The 27,787-nt window shown below is 42.4% G+C and overlaps 1 protein-coding gene across 6 annotated transcripts in view; it reads left to right on the top strand.

Annotated features, from left to right (window-relative positions):
• Positions 1–27,787, top strand: part of BEGAIN (brain enriched guanylate kinase associated) — a 303,147-nt gene that overhangs the window by 63,570 nt on the left and 211,790 nt on the right. For 4 of the 6 annotated variants that reach the window (XM_060755324.2, XM_060755286.2, XM_060755307.2 and 1 more), the window contains exon 2: positions 11,475–11,503. In XM_060755324.2, coding sequence (XP_060611307.1) covers positions 11,490–11,503 — 14 coding nt within the window. In that variant the 5' untranslated portion in view covers positions 11,475–11,489. Of the gene's footprint in view, positions 1–10,135; positions 10,328–11,474; positions 11,504–27,787 lie in introns of those variants that run through there. The other 2 variants (XM_060755315.2, XM_060755333.2) reach the window with 1 other exon arrangement.

Raw genomic sequence — 27,787 nt, 5'->3', positions numbered from 1 at the left:
TTCTCAACCTTCTTAATGCCACGACACCTTAATACAGTTCCTCATGTTGTGGTGACCCCCAACCAGAAAATTATTTTTGTTGCTACTTCACAACTGTAATTTTGCTACTGTTACAAATCGCCATGTAATTATGTGATATGCAGGATGCATTTTCATTCACTGGACCAAATTTGGCACAAGCACTCGATACGTCCAAATTTGAATATTGGTGAGGCTGGGGGGGGGGGGGGGGGTTGATTTTGTCATTTTGGAGTTGTAGTTGCTGGGATTTATAGTTCATCTACAATCAAAGAGCTTTCTGAACTCCACCAACAATGGAATTGAACCAAACTTGGTAAACGGAACTCCCATGTCCAACAGAAAATACTGGAAGGGTTTGGTGGGCATTGACCTTGAGTTTTGGAGTTGCAGTTCACCTACATGCAGAGAGCATTGTACATACAGTATTTTCTGATGGTCTTTGATGACCCCTCTGACATACCCTCACGACCTCCCTAGGGGTCCCAACACCCAGGTTGAGAAACACTATGTTATGGATACAGACTTCTATGTATGTAAGAGCAAGTCACTGTGGGCTGTTCAGATGACAGTCCCAGATTTTCAAAAAAGTCTTTTGACTGAAATGCTATCTCAGCTCATTGCTGGAAGAACTTTGCCGCTGTCATTCAGGCTTCAGTGAATTCCAGAGTGGTGTGCTGTAATTAGATACAACAGTTTTGCAGAAGAACCACTGGGGCTCATTAAAGCCTTTCCTATAAAGAAAGGTGGACTTTACAAACTCTGTATTCTTTCCCATTTTCCTAAAACCTTATTTAAAAATACAAATGGATTGTCATCAAGCAATAAATCCCAGGATTCCATAGCACTGAACCATGGCAATTAACGTAGTATCAAATGACACTAATTGTATAGTATAGATGTTTCTCCTAGCCTCCCTAGGTAGGGTGAGACCTTATTGCTTCCCAAGAAAGTTGCCTGGGAAGATGGTGGAATTGAGAGAAGGGCTTCATTTGAAAATCTTAGAAGCTAGTAGACACATCCTCATATAATCCTTCAGTTATTCTCAATCCAAGCGATATTTCCCTGTGCCTTCTATTTAAGCATAAAAATAAACTAAGATATTCTGTTTTTAAAAAATCTGAGCATTTCCAAATTATTCCATAGTCAACTTCAGAGAGTTTTCAGCTCTATAACTATAACACTCTTATGTATTCGGTGCTCAATATGAAAAAAATATTTATTTATATACTGCTTTTCCCACCTCTGGGGGGACTCAAAGCACTTTACAACATACTAATGGCAAAATTCAATGCCAAACACACATGAGAGAGCTTTTAAAAGCAACTTTATATAGTTAGCACTCTCTAAAGTAGCTAGTTATAATAGCTTTAATTTTAAAGCAACTCTTTACTTTCTCATTTAGAGAGAACAAGAGTACTTACTTGAAGTTACAAGTTACATACTTTAAAAAGCATAAAGATGAAACAAAATGTGGGATGGTGGTATAATATAAACGTATGCGATTAGTTTACATATACTCTTTAGACATAAAACTGAGAACAGTTACATTTACTTGTAACAATGTAAAAACACTGCAATTTTGTTACATCACTTCTGCAACTGCAATACAGTCCCCAAGTTACAAACCTTCAATTTACCACTTCATCACACTGGGCTCTTTTACCATCCTAGGACACTTCCCTGCCAGTCCAGTGATGGATTGGCACGTTGCACATCACATGACATTGCTGGACTTCTGCTGGAGACCCAGCCCCCAACCAGAGTGGAAGCTCCCTCCAAACATGGAAGCCTGCTTGTGTCATGTTGGCTCCAATGCAGCCAGCACGGATCCACATCACTTTAGTCAATGCTTCCACTGTGTGATGGGGGAAGTGGCACAATGACAAAGTGGTGCATGGAGCAACAGAGTCACCCCTCATACCTGCCGTTTCACCATGGACACTGGTGAAACTGCATGGTGGGATGGGTCCCCATGTGATGAAGTCCTTACAAATGACTCATACTTAAGAACAGGGGTGAGACAACAGGAAGAGAGATAAATTTATCCCTAGGAAGGGAAATTCACTCCTGAAAGAGTTATCATGGGGAAAAGGAGTCTCCATTGAAGCTTTATCACCAATCCTTGATTTCACAACAAGCCACATTTTTCAAAATCAAATTACCACAGGGACAGAAACTGGGTGAAATCTTCTGAACAGAGGCACAGATAGCAAAAGAAACATATGGAGTGTTAACCCTCCCCTATTCTATCCAAAGCTACAATATATATATATATATATATATATATATATATATATTCCTGTTCCAATTTACAACAAATTCAGCTTAAGAACAAATCTACAGAAACTATCTTGTTTATAACTTGGAAACAGCCTGTATTGTAACAAGTGTAGACATAGCCTTTGTTACACCTTAATTATTGCAGAAAAAAGTGAAACACAAGTAAAAGGTACCAGATCTTATCTGCCTTGCATTCTAAGCAGGGTCAATCCTGGAAAGTATTTGGATGGGAGACCGCCAATACATATTAGGTGCTGTAGACTATATTTCTGAGGAAAGAAACTGGTAAAACAGCTTCTTATTCCTTGCCTAAGAAATTAATTGTGTTGCCATATGTCAACAGGCAACCTAGAATCATAGAATCAAAGAGTTGGAAGAGACCTCATGGGCCATCCAGTCCAACCCCCTGCCAAGAAGCAGGAATATTGCATTCAAATCACCCCTGACAGATGGCCATCCAGCCTCTGTTTAAAAGCTTCCAAAGAAGGAGCCTCTGGGGCAGAGAGTTCCACTGCTGAATGGCTCTCATAGTCAGGAAGTTCTTCCTCATGTTCACCTGAAGGCATGTAACACACACATACTTTAATTGGAGCTACTTCCAAGCTCTATATAGAACTGGGTTGTTGTAGGTTTTTCAGGCTATATGGCCATGTTCTAGATAATTGGCCAAAAAATTAGCTCAAAAGATTTAGAACATACAGAACCTTTGCCTTTTGACAAATGTTAAAAATAAGTATCATCATTCATCCAATGGATTTATGCCCTACTCTTCAGCCAAGAGGGCTCCCAGAGCCACTTACAGATCAATAAAAAGGAGACACTCCCTGCCCTCACATCTACAGTCTAAACATATGAAAATAAAGGGAAAGAAAGAAATAACTGGTTAGCAATTAATTACTGGTCTCATTTCAACAAGCTGGCTGGGGATGTGACAGTCTTAAATAGGCTGTGCTGTGGTTATGTTAGGAGATATCATCTCATTCACAGTTGTTGCTGGAACAACTGATACAGTCAGATCTTACAAGGAAGTATTGTAGCAGATCCCAACATATCCTTGTGCCCCAAAACCATCCCTTCTATCACAATGCCTATTGCTCTTAACAAATTCCAGTACTGTTCCTAGACAGAAAAGGATAGTCCATTTTACTTAGGGGGGAGGGTTGAAGGAGAAAATCCATTTTCCCAATTTTTGCTGGTTATTCCCCATTCTCCCCCCCCCTTTTTTTTTCCAATTTCATAAATGAAATTCTTTCCAGGAGGGTGACATGGCTCCTTCAATCGCCCTCCCCCTGTAAAGTGGAGTATCCTTCTCTGTCTAGTGCCCCCTAGTGGCCTCCGCCTGAATAATGGGACAGTACCCAAATTCCTTTTAACTAGCCTGCAACCCACATCCGTGGTGGAGAAGATTATTCTATTGCTGGTGTAAAAGAAATATTCAGCTAACAGCCAAGTTGACATTTACAGACAGAATGGAAATGGGTGCCATTTTGATCTTTACCTCAGGCAGCACAACGCTGTGGATCATTCTGCAATCTTTTTGTACACCAGAGGTTCTTAACTTTTATGGGATCACAGCCCCCTATGGAAATACGATGAAAGCTGTGGGTTCCTCACCTACACCCGCTCCTGAATTTAAATGCAATGGTCAAAGAAACAGCAATGAAACTAAGATGGGGATTACTTTATTTCCTTATATCTTATTGATGTCCTTCCCTGAAACGTCCAGGGATTGCTGTAGACCAAGTAGTTCCCAACCATTTTTGATAGGGGCCAATTGACCAGGGATCACTTGACCAGGGACCAGTTTTACCAGCGACCACTCTCCAACATTAGGTAGCTCTTGCTACCTCATTCCCTTCTCAACAAACACTGTTCTTACCATTACATGAGGTCTTAGTTTAATGATGGCTCATATTTTTCTTCTACATTGGTTTGAGAGTGGGGTCTGTTTGTCTTATTTGCCCTTAAATAATCTCATAACCTCTTCCCAACTTAGATTTTTAAGACTAAGATTCCATGGCATTTCTATGACCCCACATGTTTTTGGTCAACTTTCAGCTTGGTTGTTTGGGGAGCTGACTCAGAAAATTGCATTGGATAGGGCACATCAGGCCTAGTTTCTGATACAAAACATCCAGTAGCTGCCATCTGCTCGCCCACAGAAAATCATATTTAATAAGCCTCAGCACTATATGAGGGTTTCACAAGACGAGTCGCTTTTGTTGCAACACTGTAGTAAAAGTGGGGCCGTGGACCATATTTTAGTTCTTGCGGACCAGTGGTAGCGGACCATGTACCACAGGTTGGGAACCACTGTTGTAGACTATTAGGAAAGGCCTTCTTCTTATGTACCTACAAGAATCCACATTTCATTAGAGGATGTTGAGCATTCATTGGAGAAGTAAGTTGCCTTGGTTCTCAAATATCTTTAAGTCATGGAACACTTGTCCCAAAAGATGGTCCACCTGTGGAGAAGCAGTAATATCATGCATTAACCTGGAAAATCTATTCCAGGTTTTAGTCTGAAATGCAAAGAAAGCCACCTTAAGTGTTGTGGGTATGACTTAGGGAGGTCTCCAACTGTATTAACTGTACACTATAAGTCTACACTGCAATTTGACACCACTTTAATTGCCATGGTTCAATGCTGTGGAATCATGGAAGCTGCAGGCTGGTGAGGTACTAGTACTATTTAGCAGAGAAAACTAAAGATCTTGCAAAACTACAGCTCCCTTGACTCCATAGCATTGGGTCATGGGAGTTAAATGGTATCAAATTGCATTAATACTATAATATTTAGCTCCCTCCTAGTTTATTATTAATTTATTATTTATTTACTGTATTTGTATACCGCCTTTTTCAGCCAATCAATGACTAAAGCGGTTCAGAAGCAAGTTTAGATACACTGCCCCACTGACATTGGACCAACCTGTTGTTAGTGACAAAAGGAAATCTTTGGTGCTCCTCTACACCATGTCTCTCAAAAGAAGGATGCATGTTATGGTGCTATATTCTTTTTAGTTCCTTTTTGCTTCCTCCTTTTAGACACAGAACATTCACTGGAGCAAGTAGAATGTGAATGGGCTCATCACTGTCTATAGCAAAGCCAGGACAATTCAAGAGGGTGTGTTTGCACATGTGGAGAACATAAAAGCACCAGCACATTCCAGGAAATCATGAGAGAGAAAGACTGAGAGAGGGAGGGAGGGAGAGAGAAGGAGAAATCCAGTTAGATGGAACAAGGTACCTTTTAGGGTGCATATCAAAAGCTCTTCATGGTGCACGCCACACCCTTTTGTGTGGCATTTGGGAAATGATTTTGATCTTGCACGCTGAGCAATATCAAGAATTCAGGTGTGTTTGCATGTGTGAGAGAAGGGGAAATAAATCGATAGATTCTGTTTGACTCTCCACGCTTTTTAGTAGTGATTGCCAAGGCAACAATGGACATGAGGAATGACTCTGCACGTAATGAGAAGATCATAAGAGAACAGACCATGGGAAAACAGGATTGATATAGGAGGACTGGGGGATTTGTTCTCGATTAAAGAAACAAAATGATGTCCCATAGAGCCACACAATTCTGTTATGAAAGTCTTTCCCGCTATCTCTTTTATACCTATGCATCAGATGTCACAGAACCAGGTATCTCTAAAACAGAAAGACATTTTAAATGGGCTCTGATTAGCTTTGGGGTCTCTGGGTGGGAGGATGTTACAGGGAAACCTGTGGGGTTGTAGAAATGCCATGGAATCTTAGTCTTAATAATCTTATATTGGGAAAAGGTTATGAGATGCTCTAGATTATTTAAGGGCAAATGACACAAAGAGACCCCACTCTCAAACCAATGTTGAAGAAAGTATGAGGCATCATTAAACGAAGACTCTAATGTAATGGTAGGAACAGTGTTTTGTTGAGAATGAGGCAGCAAGAAGAAATGCTGTTGAGATCCTGCGGCAGAGAGAGGACATCGAGGATGGAAGACTTCTGTGAACATCATTCCTGTTGGGGATTTATTTAGTCATTTACTTAATGCTTTTGGAGATGAATGGCTCTTTGAAGGGCTTTAAAATATTCTAAGTAGATATCACCCTAGTAGCTTTAAAGGTGCTCCCAGATTCAGAGTGGATATCACTTTAGAGGTCCTCAAGTAAAATTCATGGCAGATATTGCCCTGGTAGCTGAGCTTCTAGATTCAGTGTAGTTTGTTGACTATTAGTAGCATTTTGTGTAGACATGGTAGCAAATGATGATATTACTCTATTAGCTTTTTAAAAGAGCCTCTAGATTCAGTATAGTTTGTTGACTATTGGTAGCATTTTGTGTAGACATAGTAGCAAATGTCCTCAGACCCAGGGCATCATATTTTTTTGAAACAATGCCCTTAGATTCAGATAGGATGTGTCACCTTAGTACCACTTTTAGTGGCACTTAAAAAAAAAGAAAAAGAAACAGCATCCCAGGTTCAAGGGAAATATCACCCAATGACCATTTCCTAAAAATGCCCCCAGATTCAGGTCAGATAGGACTGAGCCAAAGTCATCCAGGTATTTCAGACGTTACCTCCCAGAGCAGGCATGGGCAAACTTGGGCCCTCCAGGTGTTTTGGACTTCAACACCCATTATTCCTCACTGCCTCAGGCCCTTAAGCGACTGAGTGGGAAAAGGAATGGGCCTGAGGCTGTTAGAAATGGTGGAAGTTGAAGTCCAAAACACCTGGAGGGCCCAAGTTTGCCCAAGCCCCTTGGCACTTCCTGTCTGCAGGTGCCTCCATCCTGTTGAATGAGCACAGTTTGATACCGCTTGGTGTGTCACAGCTTAATGCTGTGGAATCCTAAGTTTAGTGAGATTTTAGTCTGCAATGGAAAACTTGGAAAGCATCTCTATTGCAGAATGAATGAACTCAGATACTACTTGAGACACAGGACCGTGCGAGCTGAAGTTTGGGCAGGCACCAACACACTTTGGAAGAGAAAGCAAAAGGCCTTGTGAAACTACCATGATTTCATAGCATTCAGACATGATGATAAAAGCAGTGTCAGTTTCAGCTTCATTTGTTCTAACAGTGAGAAAGAGGCACCCCCTGAAGGCAGTCCATCTACTGGAGTGAGTGAGTGAGCCCTGGTCTTGGGGTGCACAGGCCTGTAGCGAGGGGGGGGGGGGTTTAGGGGTTTAACCACACACCCCCTCTGAAATGTTTCAGATTTTTTTAAAAACCTGGTTTACTCATGAATTTTAACTGGTTAACCAAATCCCCATGCTAAGTCTATGAGATGCAAAAAATTAAGAATCCCTCCAGAACTGCAAGCACTATCTCAGGCAAATACTGACAATTTATTCACACTGTCATTACTTGCAGCAATAGCCAATGTAGTGAAGCAACCAACTTGTGTGTGTGTGTTGAATGTTCTCATTAAGGAGGCCAGACTTGGTGGAGGTGGTTGACAGGGGCGGAGCTGCAGGCTATGGAAGGCTGCTCTGCCCTCTGCTGTGATCTTTGCTTCAACGTGAGCTAGGAGGCAGGTTTCAACCCCCCACCCCCCCGCGAAATTTTCACACACTCCCCCAAAAAATTTTCATCCCCTCCTGAATTTTTTTTCTGGCTATGGCCCTGGGTGCAGTTGCCAACTTCAACAAGTTAAACATAAGCCAACAATGACATGTGGCAGCTTTAAAAGCCAATGGGATTTTGGCCTGCATAAACAGGAGTCTAGTGCCTAGATCCAGGGAAGTCATGCTACCCCTCTATTCTGCTTTGGTAAGACCACACCTGGAATATTGTGTCCAATTCTGGGCACCACAATTCAAGAGAGATATTGACAAGCTGGAATGTGTCCAGAGGAGGGCGACTAAAATGATCAAGGGTCTGGAGAACAAGCCCTATGAGGAGCGGCTTAAGGAGCTGGGCATGTTTAGCCTGAAGAAGAGAAGGCTGAGAGGAGATATGATAACCATGTATAAATATGTGAAAGGAAGTCATAGGGAGGAGGGAGGAGCAAACCTGTTTTCTGCTGCCCTAGGAGGCGGAACAATGGCTTCAAACTACAAGAAAGGAGATTCCATCTGAACATTAGAAAGGACTTCCTGACTGTGAGAGCTGTCCAGCAGTGAAACTCTCTGTCCCGGAGTGTGGGTGGAGCCAGGCATGTAGCGGGGGGGGGGGGGGGGAGCTTGAGGGGCTTCAGCCCCCCCCCCCCCGAAATTCTCATGGTGGTTCGCGAAAAGGCCTTACTGGTGCATTATTTAAACTGCTATGTTTATTCATATCCAGAGGTGGCCCTAGGTCATTTTCAATGGTAAGCAAACAGTATTTTGGCGCCCCCCGCCCCCCCCCCCATCAACCAATCACTGATATATATTTTCTGTTCATCATGGGAGTTCTGTGTGCCATATTTGGTTCAATTCCATCATTGGTGGAGTTCAGAATGCTCTTTGATTGTAAGTGAACTATACATCCCAGTAACTACACTTGCCGCACTTGCTCCCTTGCCTGGCCCGCTTTGGGTCCGGTGGCGTGCCTGAAGACCCCGGCGTGTGCACCAAAAGACACCTCTTCTCCTGACTTTCTCCTCAGCCATTGGGACCGAGAGAGAGACAGAGACAGAGGTAGAGATGCCCACCTTTCCTGAAGGTAGCCGCAAAAACAAAGGAGGGAGCGGAGGTGGGAGATACCTCCAGCCAGAGGGGCTCTCTCTCTCTCTCTCTCTCTCTTGGTCCCAATGGCTGAAGAGAAATTCAGAAGAAGAGGCGACTTTTGGTGCGCACGCTGGGGTCTTCAGACATGCCTCCAGATCCGAAGCAGTCAAGGCGCGGCGGCTCCAGCCCTTGGCCCACCTGTGGATTGGGGAGAGAAGAGGAGGTGGGTGGAGCACCGGGAGATCGGGAAAGGGAGCTGGTCATGGGGAAGGGATTGAACGCAGAGAACGATTGAGCACCGGCTCTGCTCATGCACCCGGTGGCCGAGTGGAGCAGGAACGGGAGGGGCTAGGCGAGGCTCAAGGGCCCGGCCCCTTTGGGAAGAGGATCGCCCGGCAGCGAGGCAAGAAAGCCGATGCTCCCCCCAGACTGCTAGGGCTGTTGTGAGCTGAGGGGGAGCTCCTCAAGTGGCGGTCGAGGGGCATTTAACAGAGGCGCCTCTGTGCCCCTGGCAAAAAAAAGTGTTCTGTGACTGCTTACTTCGCGTAATGGACGAGCCACCCCTGTTCATATCATGATCTGATCACCATGCTCCATATATCCCATATGCATGGGGGTATTGGGGTAACGATACAAAAGGTTTGCTAGGGTAGACCCTCTTTCACTCAGACTCAGACCCCCCCCCTTGAAACAAACTCACCCCCCCCCCCCCAATCGAAATCCTGGCTACGGGCCTGGGTGGAGCCTCCTTCTTTGGAAGCTTTTAAACAGAGGCTGGATGGCCATATGTCGGGGGTGATTTGAATGCAATTTTCCTGCTTCTTGGCAGAATGGGGTTGGACTGGATGGCCCATGAGGTCTCTTCCACTGAGCTGTGGAAGGCAGGCAGATGGACACCACTTTTCAGGGCTCTTTTGCCCAAAAATGCTGGTGCCTCCCCCCCCCCCCCACTACACCTCCCAAGATCCCCTAGGCCTGATCCGCGGCAGTTCGAGTGGTGCCAAAGTGCGCTAATTCGACGGTGCGGAGCTCCCCCCCTCCCCCTTCCCCCAAACCCCACGAGGTCCATCTGGGCTTGGCGGGGCAGCGGCGGGGAGCGCAAGGGGTTAAGAGCGGGGCGTCCTGGCGCGGCGGTGCCTTCCTCGCGCGAGGAGAGCGGAGAGAGGAGCGCGGCGGTGGGTGCGGGTGCGGGCGAGGGGCATGGGCGGGCAAGATGAAGCCCAAGGGCGGCGTGTGGCTCTCGGTCCTCACGGGGCCCGCGCCCCCTCCTCCTCACCCTCCTCCTTCTGCGGGGGGCAGAAGCCGGAGCCACCCGCCTGCTCGGGTGAAGCGGGGCTTCCTGGTGGCCATGTCGGTGGGCTGCAAGCAGGAGAGTAAAAAAAAGAAGAAGGTGTGTGTGTGTTGCTTGTGTTGCTTGAGTTGCTTGAGGCTGAGGAGGCGCCTCTGCTTCTCTAGAGATGATCTCTGCTTCAGGGGAAAATGTCAGTGTCTCTGAGGCCAAAGAAGTGGGGGGTTTCCTCAAACTTTGCCCCCCTTGGTCTAGAGAGGGCGAAATCCCCATCCCACGCCGCAAGCCGGCCCTGAATGCGAATTGAGCATGGCGGAGGGGGGGAGGCGGGTTGGAGGGAAGAGCAGAGCCCTCTCTTCAAATGGGAAAGGCGCCCGGCCAGCAGGGGGGGGGGGGGAACGAGAATGAACAGCCCCCGGCCAAGAGCGGGGGGGGGGAGGAAAGAGGAGAATGGGTGGGAAGAGCCGGCTGCGTTCCCATGGCTAAGGGCTGTTCCGCCGAATGGGCGCCCTTTCCCCCTCCCTCCTTCCCTCCCTCCTTGCGGTGGAGTTATTATTTGAGAGGGAGGGGGGGGGGAAGAGAAGAGAAATGTGCTTTCTGAAAAAAAAGGAAAAACCTTTCACTATTTAATTATTTATTCAGCAGCGCCGAAGCCGAGCGTTGGAGGCTTTGCTCAGCAGAGATAGATGGCTAGATAGAGAGATAGATAGAGAGATAGATCCCCCTAGCTGTGGCTCTCTTCCTGTATTCCTCCCCCCTTTCCTTCCTTCCTCTTCCTCTTTGCCAGGATGCCAACTTTCTCTCCTCTCCCACTGTAACCTGTTACAGTCTCCTTCCTATTCTTACCTCTATGCCATTTCTGTTGCTGCCCATATATGCCTCCTGGGCATAGCTTTCTTTCTTTTTTTTTTTCCTCCCCTCCTTCCTGCAGCGGCTTCTTTCTGCTGGAGTTAAAACCTGTCAATGTGCTTCTGGTGTTGGTTTTTCTTCTTCTTCCTTTTCTTTCCCTTTTCCTCCCTCCTTCTCGCCTTTCTTCTGCTCATGCAGATGTTTGCACCGCTGGCTGCGCCTTTCTAGAAAGAGAGATAGAGAGAGAGAGAGAATAGGCAGGGTTGCCTAACCAGCCGGCCACCAAGTCCCTCAGCCAGCCAGCCAGCCAGCCTTTGGATCTATAGCCTGAACTATGCATACATCTGCCCGCTGATCCACTTTCCATTCACTTGCTTCCTTCTTGTTTGATTTCTTGCAGGCCTCTGCGGCAGAGATGGAGAAAATAAGGTAAGTCAGCTGGGTCTATATATTTTTCTTTCTTATTTGGTTCTTCTTCAAGTCCATATATCTTGTCATTTAGGAGGCAAGCCGTTGTCGGCTGCGTGTAATATTAGAGGAAAGAGAGAGCCCCACTCTAAATCAGCATGGGCTTGGATAGTTGGCTGTCATAGTGGATTGCCTGCTTTAGGAATGACACTGGTCTGGTTCTAAAGGGAGATAGAAGCAGAGTGTGGTCATAACTGAAGTCTTCTTGCAAACATGTTAATTCAGACCATTCCCTCTCTCTTTCTCTCCTTCACTGGCATGTTTCCATCCAAGGATGCTCGGGCTACTCTGATGAACAAATGTGGTAGCTATCATATTGTCGAAGGCTTTCATGGCCAGAATCACTGGGTTGTTGTGAGTTTTTTGGGCTGTATGTCCATGTTTCAGAAGCATTCGCTCCTAGTGTTTCACCTGCATGTATGGCAGGCATCCTCAAAGGTTGTGAGACCTTGCAAACTCTGAGGATGCCTGCCATAGATGCAGGCGAAACGTCAGGAGGGAATAGTTCTCGTATGTTTTGAGTTTTTCGGGCTGTATGGCCATGTTCCAGAAGTATTTTCTCCTGGTGTTTCACTTGCATCTATGGCAGGCATCCTCAGAGGTTGTGAGACCTCACAACCTCTGAGGATGCCTGCCATAGATGCAGGTGAAACGTCAGGAGAGAATGCTTCTCATATGTTTTGAGTTTTTCGAGCTGTATGGCCATGTTCGAGAAGCATTCTCTCCTGACATTTCACCTGCATCTATGGCAAGCATCCTCAAAGATTGTGAGACCTCACAGCCTCTGAGGATGCCTGCCATAGATGCAGGCGGAATGTCAGGGGAGAATGCTTCTTGAACATGGCCATACAGCCCGAAAAACTCACAACAACTCAGCAGTAGCCATCGCTTGCATATTTCTTTGCAGGAGCATGCTTTTCCTGTTGGAGGAAACAAGCCAGATCAATGATTTCCAAGCAGGGCAGGGGGAGAAAAAGCTCTACTGTTGGTGTTTTCAAAATAAAACACACACAAATGCGTTAAAGCATTTAATCGCCTTTGCTTGCATCAGTCTAAATGTTGTAGCCCTGGTATTTGGTTTTCTGATTTGCATTCCTAAATTAGCTGGGAATTCTCTTAGGTGTTTCTCTTCCATTATTATTTTAAATGTTGTTTCCTCTTGTCTCCAAAATGTTGTCAGCCTGTAGAAGTTTCTTCTTCTTCCCATCGCCCCTGGCAATAAGTCAAAGGGGGGGAGAGCATTGCAAAGTGTACAAGTTTCCCCAGCTTCTGTCTTGAATGTGAAGTCTGCTGTGGAGATTCTGCTCCTTGTGTGTCTTACAAAGACTAATTTGTTTTAGAACGAGGCCATTGATCCCTCTTGAACCAACTAACTTGTTTGTGTAGATGCAGATACACACATGTCATTATGAGGTGCAATTCTGTCCACATTTCCTTAAGAGAAAGCACCATTGTGAGTAAACACACATAAGATTGCCCTGAGCCTGATCTAGAATTGGAAATTACCTTTGTTTTGGCAAAAGGTTTCTCTCAATATCCTGAGGTATGTTTTCATCTTTGAGTTTAAGTTCATTTTCTTTCATTTTTAGTGAACTGTTAATATGCAGTTGGTCCAGCTTTCAGATACCTAGATGTCAAAGGGTTTTCCACAACATGGTTAATCTGTGTCAAGAAAGTTGCAAAACTCTGTTGGAAAATCAGGCAAGTCCAGATGATGAAGAAGAAGACAATGTTCAAAGTTCAAAGACATATGGATGGATTCCTTTCACTGTAACTGTAATAAAAAGGATAGGCAGAATATATATACATAGCAAGGAGGACTGATGACAGCCATTACTGTACTGGGAAATTTGTTTGATGTGCTGTTCATTACCGTTTCAAAGTTCTCAAGGACGCTTGGAAATGTCTTGGGGGAGTATTACGGTTTCTTGCATGTGAAGCACATGACTGATCCATAAATGTTTATTACATCTACTCAAGAAATTCTAGGTGTGCTACATAGATGTAAGAGACTGCAAAGATAGGAAGATTTGTGGTATTGTGATTTTAGCATTGGATTCTGGGAGACCAGAGTTCAAATCCTTACTGAGCAACGGGAATCCACAATTTCTCAGACTCAGAGGAATAATAATAATAATAATAATAACTTTATTTATATCCCTGCACCATCTCCCTAAAGGGACTCGAGGCGGCTCACAAGGCACTACAGGGTATACATATAACATACAACTGATTAAAATGGTATTAAAGTATAAAACAAATCACATAAAATCATAACAACCCCCGTCAACGCATGTAGCGTAATGTCAAACTCCCTCTGAACTAATCTTGCCTAGAAACCCTCACCTTAGGATCACCATAAATCACAAATGACTTGAAGGCACAAAACAACAACAACAATCTGAAGTGATGAACTGATGGGGACAGTAGTTCACAGGAAAGGAAATGGCAGAATGGATTGGAGTGAATGGCCCTTGTGGTCTCTTCCAACTCCAGGATTCTATAATTGATCAATAACTCAAGTATACTCAGACCATCATTGCAGAGCTAGAAACTCAATTCAGTTCATTGCAAATGTTCTCTCAAACCTACTTATAGCATGTTTTTCTAAAGTTCACATTATTCAGGCCCAGACTGGCACCCACTAGATCTGTTGTAATACAACTTTCATTGCTTGCATCCAGCATGTGATGGTTCATACTTTAGTACATCTGGAATATGCCTGTTTGGATAAAATTCCTGCCAGAACATAAAATACTAGAAAACCCGATATTCAATGGGAATAATGTCTCCCAAGGAACATGAAAATGTGAGTAGACCAATAGTTACCGCTTCAGCGGGAAGGTAATGGCACTGCCTGCAGTCATGCTGGCCACAAACCTAGGAGGTGTCTATGGACAATGCCAGCTCTTTGACTTCAAAATGGAGATAAGCACCACCACCCCCCCCCCCAGAGTCGGACACAACTAGACTTAATGTCAAGAGAAACCTTTACCTAACGTCTCTCCACCCCGCTGATAATATATACTGGCTATAATACTACTATAATCTCCATGTTTACAGGTATCAGCATAAAGAGTCCTTAGAGAGGGTTGTGTGGTCTTCTCAACCTCTGAACTTAAAAAATTCCCCAGGCAACACAGCTTTTGAGATTTCTTCTCCAACGCAAGTAATTTTGCCAAACTCCGCCTGCCCCATAGGCTTCAGAAGTGTAATTATTCCTCAAGAACTGCTGTATGTTCTGTTCAAGCAATTATTGTTTGTGTTACGTGCCTTTGAGTAATTTTTCAACTTAAGATCATCTGAAAGTATTCATCATTCACAATGAAACCACGATATCATATTGGCTGGTAATTATGGTCAGTCCTTTTCTTTTTCTTGCCAATTTGTACAATTTATAACATTGTCGCATGAAGGAGTATAGCCCTGTGTCTGCATATCCCTCCCAGTAACTTTTATGGCACTTGTTTCCTTCACACTCCCCCTGGTCAATTCAGAGGATGAATTTCCTATTCTAGAAGCCTCCAGGAGCAATAATTCCCCCTTTAAATTCATTGCAGATTCCCCTTGCATTGTTGAACTTAAAAAACACAAAGAAAAATGTGTTTTCAAAAATAAGTCATTGACTTTGGACTAGTTTAGTTTTTTGTAAAGTCTGGTCATATTTACAGCATCTGGAGGGTCTCCATGATAGAAAAGCGACTTCCAGACCCACCACAGTTGGCCATCCTTGTTTTACACAAACAAGTGCATATTGTACATATATTACTAGGTGTGCATGCCACAGATGCATGTTGGCTTCATTCAGAAAAGAGAAAGAAGTATTGATAATACTTCTGTCATCACTATGAGGTATGGATAATATATTAAACTCATATAGAGCTCATGCAGTTTCATCTTAAGTATATCTTAACTAAAATGCTCAAGGGTGTGGAGAACAAACCCTTTGAGGAGCGGCTTAAAGAGCTGGGCATGTTTAGCCTGAAGAAGGAAGGCTGAGGAGATGTGATGGGGGTCATAGATAAACATGTGAAGGGAAGTCATGGGGAGGAGGAAGCAAGCTTGTTTTCTGCTGCCCTGGAGACTAGGATGCGGAACAACGGCTTCGAAGTACAGGAAAGAGATTCCACCTGAACATGAGGAAGAACTTCCTGACTGTGGGAGCTGTTCAGCAGTGGAACTCACTGCCCCAGAGTGTGGCTGAGGCTCCTTCTTTGGAGGCTTTCAAACAGAGGCTGGATGGCCATCTGTTGGGGATGCTTTGAATACGATTTTCCTGTTTCTTGGCAGAATGGGATTGGACTGGATTGCCCACAAGGTCTCTTCCAACTCAAAGATTCTATGATTCTATGTCCAAGAGCTGAGCTTTGTAGCCATGTTTACAGTCTTCTGCCCCAGCCTTAATATGATATATACCCTCTTTCTGGATATATGACCTTTCTCTTTATTATTTCAACACTCTGGCTTTCAAAACATTTTGGTATAGTTCACCTCAAACTACAATCAAGCAGACATAGTCACAGGCTTATCCTAAGAATATCTGGGATGGACCAAAGGCCCATTCAGTGCAATGGTCACCAACAGGATCTAAGCCCAGGCACTCCCTCCTGGTAGTGTTCCCCAGTAAGTGGCTTCGAGTACTGGAAGGTATCCTTTCCTCTGAATCTGTTGCTTTAGCAATGCATGCCTACCTAGTGTAGTAAGCTTTCTTTCTGTGGATTTGACAATGAAAACACATTGGTGCTGCTTTGTTTTTTTAAGGACATTAAGGACACACAACACTCTGTCTTCTGGAAAGCACCAAAGAAAGACAAAAGAAATCTGACAGTGGTCCTTAAAACAAAACTAGTGTTCCCCTCAACAGGTGATTTCTGATTCTTCTTCCCCATGAGTATGTCTCTAGAAATATTAATTTTCTAGCATTTACAATGCTTGTGGTAGGTGAATCTATGAATACAAACCTGGTTTTTTTCAGGTGGTGCCAGAAGTAACCTTTGTGGTGAGCAGGAAATATGTCACCTGCCACCCCTTTTCACTTGAAATTTCCTACAATTGTGACAATAATGTTTGTGTGGCTGTTATCTTCTCAGCCATATGCTATTGTGACCGATACCTACTGTAAATCACATACAGTAGACTGAGTTAACCGGCATCCATGGAAATTGGTTGATGCTGGATAAATGTAGTTTCTGGCTGCTTGAGAGTTACCATACTATAAACTTTGCATTGACTTGATATTAATATTGAAATACAGTAATTAAAAAAATTAAGATAAACTTAATGTAACATTTCTGCTAAAATAATGTAATTTTTATTTTTATTTCCAATACTATTTCTTTGATTTTCTTTCTTTTTGTTTGTTTTTTTTGTTTGTTTGTTTTTTACTGGGTGCTTGAAAAATCTGGTTGATTAAGTTCTGGATAGCTGAGAATCCGGATAGGAGGTGGTGCCATGGGTTAAGCGGCGGAGCTTATGAGCTCACTGACTGGTTCTGAATTGAGTGGGGTGAGCTCCCACTGTTAGCCCCAACTTCTGCCAATCTAGCAGATCAAAAACATGAAAATGTGAGTAGATCAATAGTTACTGCTCCAGCAGGAATGTAACAGCACTCCAGCCACATTACCTTGGAGGCATCTATGGACAATGCTGGCTCTTTGGCTTAGAAATGGAGATAAGCACCACTCCCCAGAGTCGGACACAACTAGACTTAATGTCAAGGGGAAACCTTTTCCTTTACCTTAACTGAGAATCTCTTATATTTTGGTGTGGCGTAGTCCTGAATAAACAATTGAGACGCATTAACTTTATATAAAACCTGCTTCTGGTGAACATGAATACTGCTAGAACTGGTTTGCTAATATAAAGCAGTGCCCTGCCTGCCTTTTTGGACTCTATTTGTGGGCATGACATTGAGTATTGTTTTGATTAGCATTTCCACTACATAATTGATCACTATAGTGTAGGCAGCTGTTTATCAAATGACAGAGTTACAGAACTACCTTCTCCCTTGAAGCTGGTTAAAAACATAAGCCAAGTAACAATAGAATTGTTGCAGTGTGTTTGTTGCAATGGTCCAGAATGATTGTTTGTGATGGTCCAAAATTGTCTTCCCAGTTTTATAATTTTTTGCCCAGCCCAGAACCTAACCACCCCAAACCTATCAATATGCATTTTTTTGGTCAGCTCAGGAAAGGTCGCTGGAAAGCAAGTTTGGCGTTGTAATGAAAGCATGGAGAGAACCAAGTCTTCCTTTACAAATAAGGGATATAAGCTGCAGCGTCATTTCCAGGTGGGATTTTGAAGGGGGATTCCTTTGACACAACAATATTTCAGGTGGCAGTGTTGGAGTGCTACTTCCTCTGTAGAAAATCTAATTGAAGAATTAAACTCCCACCTTGCTGGCCATGGGATTTTGGCACCCATACTCCAGAAAAAATGTCATTTCTATGCTCTGCATGAACCATAAGTCAGGCTTGCATTAGGCAGCATTTTGCAAAACTGAGGACATACAGCACATCCAAAAAAAAGCTTAATGAACTCATTAGTACAGCCAAAGGGAATCTTTTGCAGTTTGAGCCCTGAGATTTGCTCCAGCAGTTCTAGTGGGATTGAAATTGCCTTTCGCATCATCTAGATTCACTCTACCTTTTCTTCTATCCCCTCCCCTTCCTGATATCAATCTTGTTCCGCTGCATGATTTCCCCTGGGTCCTGCTATTTCTTTTTGCTTTCTGGATTCGTTACACAAGTGATGCCAGCAACCGTGCATTTCCTGGGATGATTTCACAGTGTTGCCTAGCTGTTTGGATTTGGTAGTGCGATGACATCACTGTGAGAAACTGAAGGCAAGTGAGAGAATGAAGTAATGTGTAAAAATATATAACTTTTCTATACTGAGAGATCACTTGAAAAGAAAGCAGTGTTTTGAAGGAGGAAACATGAAAAGCACAGCCCTAGCTGAGTTAAATTGAATAGGATAGAAACATGTCTATAGGACTTAAGTATGTTTCATTTGAGCTGAGCTCTACTAAAATATACTGAAACGTGAGGATTTATTGTTGGCATTTATAATAGCAGGAATAATTAACTGAAGGATTAATCCCTATACTAGAATTCTGAAACTTAGCCCAGGCTTTCCTAAACTGGAGTTGTCTTGCTCTGTTTGATTGAAATTCTTACCATCAGGGCAATAGCTGGGGATTACGGCAGTTGTAATCCACCGGTGGCATAGTGGGTTAAAGTGCTGAGCTGCTGAACTTGCTGACTGAAAGGTTGGTAGTTCAGATCCAGGGAACGGGGTGAGCTCCCACTGTTAGCCCCAGCTTCTGCCAACCTAGAAGTTCAAAACCATGAAAATGTGAGTAGATCAATAGGTACCGCTTTGGCGGGGAAGTAACGGCGTTCCATGCAGTCATGCTGGCCACATGATCTTGGCGGTGTCTATGGACAACACCGGTTCTTTGGCTTAGAAATGGAGATGAGCAACCCCTCCCCGAATCAGACATGACTAGACTTAATGGCAGGGGAAACCTTTACCTTTAATCCAACATATTTGAGAGTGTCAGACTTGCTTAGCACAGTTTCAGTACACCAAATTTTCACAGCCAGTAGTAGCTTTGCCATATCAAATTCTGTATGATTGGAAATCTCTACTGAATGGGGACTCAAGAGCCAAGTTTGTGTTTTATATATCAAAACACACTGGCTTTGGCAAAGCCTCATCCAAGCAAAAAGCTTGAAATGATTTGTGTCAAGTGCCGAGCATTTGCTTGTTCCATACTAGCGTGGATATTCATTTTATTAGTAATGATTTCTAAAAAGAAAGAAAGAAAGAAGTCTATGTCTTAATCTGGTGATTATCCTACACACTCAAGGGACTGACTGCTGAGCATGGGGATCACCAACCCTAGCTGTATCAAATCCTGTCGAATTTCAGTTCTGCCTCAGTTTAAGACTGCTAACTTCTTGAAGAAAGAGCTGGGCTTTGCTTATTATTTCAGAGTATAAAGTACTTTGTATCCTGCAATAGAATAATGTGAATTAAACAAAATTTGGCATAAGACTTGATGAGAGGCTGATGGTATAGTGCAGACTTGGTTTGCAGGATTGAAGCGTGAAGACTTCATGAATGACATCATTTGCTAGCAACTTCATTCCTCCTTGTTCCCCTTAAGCTTAGTGGTTTGTGCATAGGAGGATGGATTCCCCAATATATTACTGTGAACTGTATTCTTAATGGGTTGTTGTGTGTTTTTCAGGCTGTATGTCCATTTTCCAGAAGCACTCTCTCCTGACATTTTGCCTGCATCTATGGCAAGCATCCTCAGAGATTGTGAGGTCTGTTGGAAACTAGGAAAATGGGGTTTATATATCTGTGAAATGTCCAGGGTGGGAGAAAGAACTCTTGTCTGTTTGAGATAGGTGTGAAAGTGGCAATTGGCCATATTGATTAGCATTTAATAGTCTAGCAGTTTCAAGATCTGGCTTCTTAGCACCTGGGGGAATCCTTTCTTAAATTAAATGTTAATTAAGGTGGCCAATTGCAACATTCACACCTACCTCAAACAGACAAAAGTTCTTTTTTCGACCCTGTACATTCCACAGATATGTAAACCATGTTTTCCTAGTTTCCAACAGTTCCCACAACCTCTGAGGATGCCTGCCATAGATGCAGGAGAAACGTCAGGAGAGAATGCTTCTGTAACATGGCCGCACAGCCTGGAAAACTCACAGCAACCCAGTGATTCTGGCCATGAAAGCCTTCGACAATACATTGTATTCTTAATGTAATGCAAAGTATTTGGGGGTGACTTGAGGTGAATAGGCAATTAAAATCCATTACCTTTACCTGCTTGAAATGTGAACTGCTAGAACTGATTTGTTTATACGGATCAATACAGCTAGCTGCATTTGGATTTTCCTCGAGGGCATGGCTATGAGGACTGTTGGGATGAGTTCCCACACTTCACAATTTTCCACTAGACTACTGAGCAAGCTACCCATCTGTCACTCAGCTATCCCTATTGCTCCATGGATGTCTGTTCCTCCAATTTTTAATACTTGCTGTTGCCATTTTTCATTGCATCTATCTTTTAGTCTCTGGCTTTATTGTTTTATGCATTAGCTGAGACGAGGGCAAGGCTTTGGAACCTTTTACCCTTGATCTTTTAGACTATCGTTCTCATAATCCCTTACCATGCTGGGAGGAGCCTCTGGCAGTATGTTCTAAAGATCTGGAAGATCAAGATTTCCCAGCACATTTTGAACATGGGAAAAACTCAGAAGAATTTCACTCAAATGTGGACGGGAGAGAAAAATGATGTGCAAAATGCATGCCATTCTTCCATCACACTGGTTATGGTGGATCACTATTGACAAGCTGAATGAGGGTATATATATCAAAGGAGCCGATCCAGCTGAATCAATGAAGTTGAGACCCATTCATTTGAAAGTTTAAGAGATTATTTTTGTACTGCAACTGCAAAATGCTCTGCTGGCTATGAATTCTGGGAGCTGCAGTCAAGACTTGGCTTTTCCAAGTTAGGAGTAGGCTTAGGTCAGAGTATTTTGTTGCCCATGGCAGAACAGAAAATTTCTAAATTCTCCATCTATCAAGATGCTTTACTTTCTCACCATGTAAGGCATCTAAAGTACACCGTCACCGTCCCTTCTTCCTGACAATAACGTTACAATAATACATTGAATACTGAAACTTTTTCAGAACACCCAAGATCATCTGCCTGATGCATTGCTTGACCATAAATATACTGAGGCTAAAGCACATTTTGTTTTTCTCCAAGGAGCTCAGGGTGAAATGTGCTTGCAAGGATCCAATTATGTAGTTCTGCAGGAAGAAAGACTTCTGTCAATGGAGGGGTCATTTCCTTCTCTGACTGTGGCTCCCTCTCTGCCTTCAAAGGTTGGGAAATGTTCATAAGCTGCTTTTAAGGTGGCACAGGGGACAACAATAGGGAAAAGATCCCAATGCCATTGAAGCCATTTGCTACAATGACATCGCATTGCACTCACATATGCCTTTTTATTGCGGCAAATCTAAGAGGAGGCATAGATGGCATAGGTGACTAGGGCTAATAGATTTTGTTTTTACTGGGAAAGGATATCTTTCTGAACCTAGATCTCCCTGCAATATCTCTTGAACTTCAACCAGTGCTCCACACGAGGGATGAGAGCTTGAGGAAAAATACTTTTTGGGACCCTGGTGGTGCAGCAGGTTAAACCGCTGAGCTGCTGAACTTGCAAATCAGAAAGTCAGTGATTCGAATCTGGGAAGCAGGATGAGCTCCCATGGTTAGGCCCAGCTTCTGTCAACCTAGCAGTTCGAAAGCATGCAAATTATGAGTAGATTAAAAGGCACTGCTTCTGCAGGAAGGTAACGACGCTCCATGCAGTCATGCTGGCCACATGACCTTGGAGGTGTCTATGGACAATGCTGGCTCTTCAGCTTAGAAATGGAGATGAGCACCACCCCACAGAGTCGGATATCATTAGACTTAATATCAGGGAAAACTTTATCTTTACCTTTACTAGTTACTCAAATCACCCAAATTTTGCTAATGAGGGATCTCTGGGAATTATAATCCTAAAAAGTAACTCTTCCAAGCTCTGCTAAGAGCAAGCTGTTCTGCTACTACCTTTCTTCAATTCTAAGGTACCATCAATTCACAGATGCACATTAATTTCCACACCATCAACAGAAATGTATGTATGTACAGTACGTATGTCTATCACCTGCAATTTTAAGACAAACCCCATTTTAAGAGAATGTATGGGGGAAAGTGTGTCTAAGAATCAAAGAAATGTGGTAATTTCATTTATTCGCATATTCAGTTTCCTCAAGGTTGTTTTATTAAATTTATAAAGATTCACTTTGGATAGTTCTCTTTAAAAATGAACCAAATGAAACTATTAAATACCTGCACTGGGTAACTTTCTGGATGACTTTTCTCTATATTGACATGTCTGCTCTGTCACTTTTAAAGATGAAATAATTAGGGGAATGACCCTGATTAATAATAACAAAAATAGTTCAGTGCACAAGGATTCCGATTCAGACTTCTAAAAGCTAAAGAGGCGAAGTACTTTATTCTGACAATCTATTAATTGTATAGATTTTTGAAAAAAATTGAAAAGGCTCCTCCCTAAACTACAAATCCCAGAATTCTGCAGAAGGCAGCAACCAGATTTAAAGTGTTGTGATGAGGTGCTTGTACTGCACCAAGAACTTGGGCTGATGGAGTTGGAACAGGTCCATTCTACTAAGTTTGTCCACTAGCTCTTTGTAATACCTACCTGATAATCTTGTTAATCCACAATGAAGTCATGAATGATTCTTGTTTTATTTTGAACTCACCTGAGATTTAGCACCAACAGACCAAAAGGTATGCTATGAAAAGACAACCTAAATCTTGAGGAATAGAAAAAACTGAAACATGAGCATAAATTCCAAATATCCTATCTTTCCCTTACCTGGCATGACCAAACCCAGAAATATACCTCATTCTACTCATGGCTACATCAATAGGAGTGCTGTGTTTTTTTCCTTTCCCCTTCCCCTGAGATCCAGCCAAGTACATGTCCCTGAAGGGGGACACCAAAGCATTGACTCACTGCCAGTGACTGGCTGTACCAGCCAGGAAAATGAAGGCCTTGGAGTAGGAGGAACAAGCTGGTTCTGATGAAGCCTCCCTCCTTGTCTTACAGCAACTAAGAGAGACCCAGTTCCAGTAGAGATAGTTGGCTAGCACAAATGGGACGGAAGCTTTCACTGACATCTATGTATCTATAATTAAGACAGTGAGATTCTACTTTCTTCGCCCAATCTATTGTAAGGTCATCTAAGTAGCACAGAATTAGAGAATCAAGAGGGTGAAGGATCTAGGTCAGAGTTACTGAATTCCCAAGTTACTGAATTCTCAGGAAAGTAGGAAATGTTTATTAGGAGGCAAAAATTTGGGTACCAAGGATAAAAAGGAAACATTAAAAAGCATTCTACATTCAATATGTAATGATTTATCTTTGGAGATGAAAAAGTGTTATAATCAGTGAAGATTTTTGAAGTCATGATGTTTGGAGAATGCCTGTGTGTGCTGAAATGAAAGTTCTTTTCTCTGCCTGAAAAGAGGAGAAAGACCTCAGACATGTGGTCTGTGTCCATAGAAACAGTTGCTCAGGTATGCAAGATCGAAGTCAGGCCAGTAATCCCTGCTACCTACTGTTTGCAGACAACAGGGTTTTTATACCATGGACTCGAACAGTAGAGTCAATCATTTTGCCTTTTAAAAATAGGCAAGGAATTGGATCATTGCATGAGAATAGGATCAAAAGTACTTTTAAAGCAGAGGTAAGACATCCAATTTCCATACTTCCTGTCAGAAGAGCCAAGTAGTTATGGAGTTGTATTGTCAAAGGCTTTCATGGCCGGAATCACTGGATTGTTGTAGGTTTCTTTCGGGCTATATGGCCATGTTCTAGAGGCATTCTCTCCTGACGTTTCGCCTGCATCTATGGAAAGCATCCTCAGAGGTTGTGAGGTCTGTTGGAACTAGGCAAAAGAGTTTATATATCTGTGGAATGACCAGGGTGGGACAAAGGACTCTTGTCTGCATGAGCTAGGTGTGAATGTCTCAGAAGTCAGCCATAGCAGAGCATCTGATGAACCAACCTCGACACAGCATATTATCTGAGAACACAGAAATGCTGGACTACTCCAACAACCACCATGTCTGACTACACAGAAAAGCAATCGAAATCCACAAGCATGTGGACAATTTCAACAGAAAGGAGGAAACCATGAAAATGAACAAAATCTGGCTACCAGTATTAAAAAAACTCTAAAATTACAACAGTAAAACAACATAGAGGAAACAGTATGGGACATCTAATCACCTCTCAACAAAAGATTGCCCCGGGCACTGTCAGGCCATCAAATGCTAATCAAGGTGGCCAGTTGAGACATTCACACCTAGCTCCAGCAGACAAGAGTCCTTTGTCCCACCCTGGTCATTCCACAGATATATAAACCCTTTTTCCTAGTTCCAACAGACCTCTCCACCTCTGAGGATGCTTGCCATAGATGTAGGCGAAACGTCAGGAGAAAATGCCTGACATTGTTTCTTTGTTCTCTGGTGAGCTGTTACCAACAGGGATGGTATCTGGGTTGTTGTAGGTTTTTTGGGCTGTATGACCATGCTCTAGAAGCATTATCTCGTGATGTTTCGCCTGCATCTGTGGCAAGCATCTTCAGAGGTCTGCAGTTTTACATGATGCTGAGAAACATAAAACTTGGTGGCATGCAAAAATAGAAGTTCTAGTCATGGCACATGGTCAAGTAGATGAGTTGGAGAGCAAGTCTGGCTTACAAGATGCAGAGCTCCCTCTCTCCCTTCTTCAGGAAGAAGTGACCAGAGATCCCAGTGGCTGAATTAGATCTATAGAACAGGAGGTCCCTTTCCCCTCTCATTGTGGCCAGCAAAATACCTCTCCAACACCATTGTGATATTATTCCCTAACAGTTACTGTTTAGTTGCAAGCGTCCATGCAGCCCTGTAGACACCACAGAATCATCATAAATAGTAACCAGTGAAAGCTGTATCATCCATGACTTTAGTGGCAGGTCAGAGTCTTATGTCAGCTAACATTAATAGTTTAAACTGGAAATAGAATTGTACTATTTTACAACTTCAGCAAAATTGGTGCAATATTATCAAGCAATCTGTTGGCAGAAAAGCAAGAAGTAATATTGTCCACTCTCCATGCTCTAATTTTCATTAAATGATCTGATAATTATTCACAAGGGTGCAATTTTGCTTTATTTTAGATTCCATATGTCTGAATCAAGGCCTGTGGGCCAAATCCAGCCTCTATGTCATTTTATGCGGCCTTCCAGATGATGGACTACAACTCCTGTATTCCTCATCATTACACATTATGAATAGAGCTGATGGGGGTTGTGATACAGAAATATCTGGAAGGCTGCAATTTGTTTTGTCAGGATAGTGGAATTTGAATTTAGATACAAGGTTTGTGGAGATGAAGTCTAACTTTAAAATGTCCTTTACTCTTCCCCACACCTGAGCACTATAAGGACTGTTGGGTTGCAGTTCCCATTACTCGCAGTCTGCATAAATCATCATTCAATAACAAATTTGGTAAAAACAAGGAGCACCAGTATGTTAAAAACAATATTGAATGTTTGCCATATAGGCTGGAAACCACTGAGTCCCTTTGGGGAAATAAGGTGGTCTACAAATAAAGTTTTATTATTATTTATTTTATATATAGTTGGCCCTCTGTATCCACAGATTCTCCATCCTTGGATTCAATGGCCCTTTGAAGGCCCTCCGACGTGGCCATTCATGAAAATTGGTTTGACACCCCTGTTTTATATCATAGACTCCACCTGTATCTATCACCAGACCAGATACATGCTATCCATGCTACCTTCAGGAGCTATAGTTCAAAATACTAACCTAAGAAAAAGTAATATTGTACATTGCAGATTAGTTTGTCACTGCCCTTTAGGATTGTAATGAATATCAAGAGTACTTTGATTACAAGACTTTCAAAAGAAAGTACAAGTGTACTAGAATTTTAAGAATTATTTTAACAGTTGGCATCTCTTGAACTTGATTGATAAAGCTCTTGTTGGTCTCGGACAGTGGTTCTTAACCTGTGGGCTGTGGGCTACCAGTGGACTGCAAGGATGAAAATCTGGTCTGCAAGCCTCCTGATGGGGTCTATCCAATGCAAATTTCCAAATCAGCACCCTAAACCGAATCTAAAGTTGACCAAAAACCAATTTGTAACCCTTTTGGCACTACTGTTGGAGAGTGGTCCCTGGTCAAAGTGATCCCTGGTCAAAAAAAGTTTGGGAACCGCTAGTCTATGACATTTATGATAGATCCATATATGACCTTTCCTAATTAATATTCCTAGGAAATCTCAATGTAGGAGCACTTTATATTAAGGATGGACTCTGACGTCTCAACAAATGTAGAATTTTTATGCCTCCCAAGACTATGAGAACCTTAAAGCCTTCTCCTGACCATTCACACATTATTCTCTAGAATGTTTAAGAAATAAAGCCAACACATATAATTAAAAATAGAAACAGCTAAAATGTGCATAATTTGAAAAATATGCAGGAACATATTTTAAGCTATAAAGGGAATTTTTTCATAGTTTAGATAACCTGCACATCTACATTCAAAAACCATAGGCTATGCATAGAAATGTTATATATATATATATATACACACACACACACACACACACACACACACACACACAAATTTCAGTCTATGAGTTAAAAATAAAGTCCTAGAAATGAAAAACAATAATAATATGGGTTTAGTAAAAACAAAATTAAAAGCCATAGATTTTCACATTACAAATTTAAACTATTCTGTAGACTTTGTTAAATCCCAAGCCTGGTTAAAAAGAAACTGTTCCCAAATGTCCATTACTGTAAAGCCCAGGGAAGTAATATTTTTGTATATTTTAAAGCTATTCTAGAGTGGAGCAGATTAGTCCTTTTTTCCTGGGAAACCTCATAATTGTTGGAAAAGCTTAATGTAATGTCTTTCATACCAGGACCAAATTTATTTTACTGTTTGAGCAACAAAAAATTGTGTGTATGTGTGTGTGTATATCTCTTACACAATGAAAGTATTTAGCATGTTAATGAAATTTAAAAATATGAAAGCCTCATTTTTATCAGGTAAAAAGGTGAATATTATCAATACTGGAGAGCCACAAACTGCTGCACCTTATGCTACCTAAATAACATCTTATGAGTAGGAATAAATAAAAACAGAACACAACCTTCTGTAATAAAATGCATTATTTAGACAGAAACAAGAATAATCTTAAGAATCAAGCTAATGACATACTTGGGGATAAAGTTTAACCTTACACTAAGAATATTGACCTCTTAAAAAGTGTGTTATCATGTTATGAAAATACATCTTGGATCTGAGAGTTGTACATGTCTTATGTGTACATCATAATTGTGATTCCCTTCTTATGTCGACTTGCCATACTACAGATCTGTATACCATGCCGTTCTTGGCATTTTGAGTAAGTGAATATATTCACTTATTCAAAATGCAGTTATTGGCATTTTGAATAAGTGAATATATATAGAGATGGGTGCAGGAACCTCACAAAAGTGGAGAATACATAAATTTAAAAGCCACTTTATTTACCTGAGAGAATACATCTCTTG

The sequence above is a fragment of the Anolis sagrei genome, chromosome 1, assembly GCF_037176765.1.
Source record: "Anolis sagrei isolate rAnoSag1 chromosome 1, rAnoSag1.mat, whole genome shotgun sequence".
In the NCBI taxonomy this organism is placed as follows: Eukaryota; Metazoa; Chordata; class Lepidosauria; order Squamata; family Dactyloidae; genus Anolis; species Anolis sagrei.
This window is presented reverse-complemented; position numbering and strand designations above follow the sequence as displayed.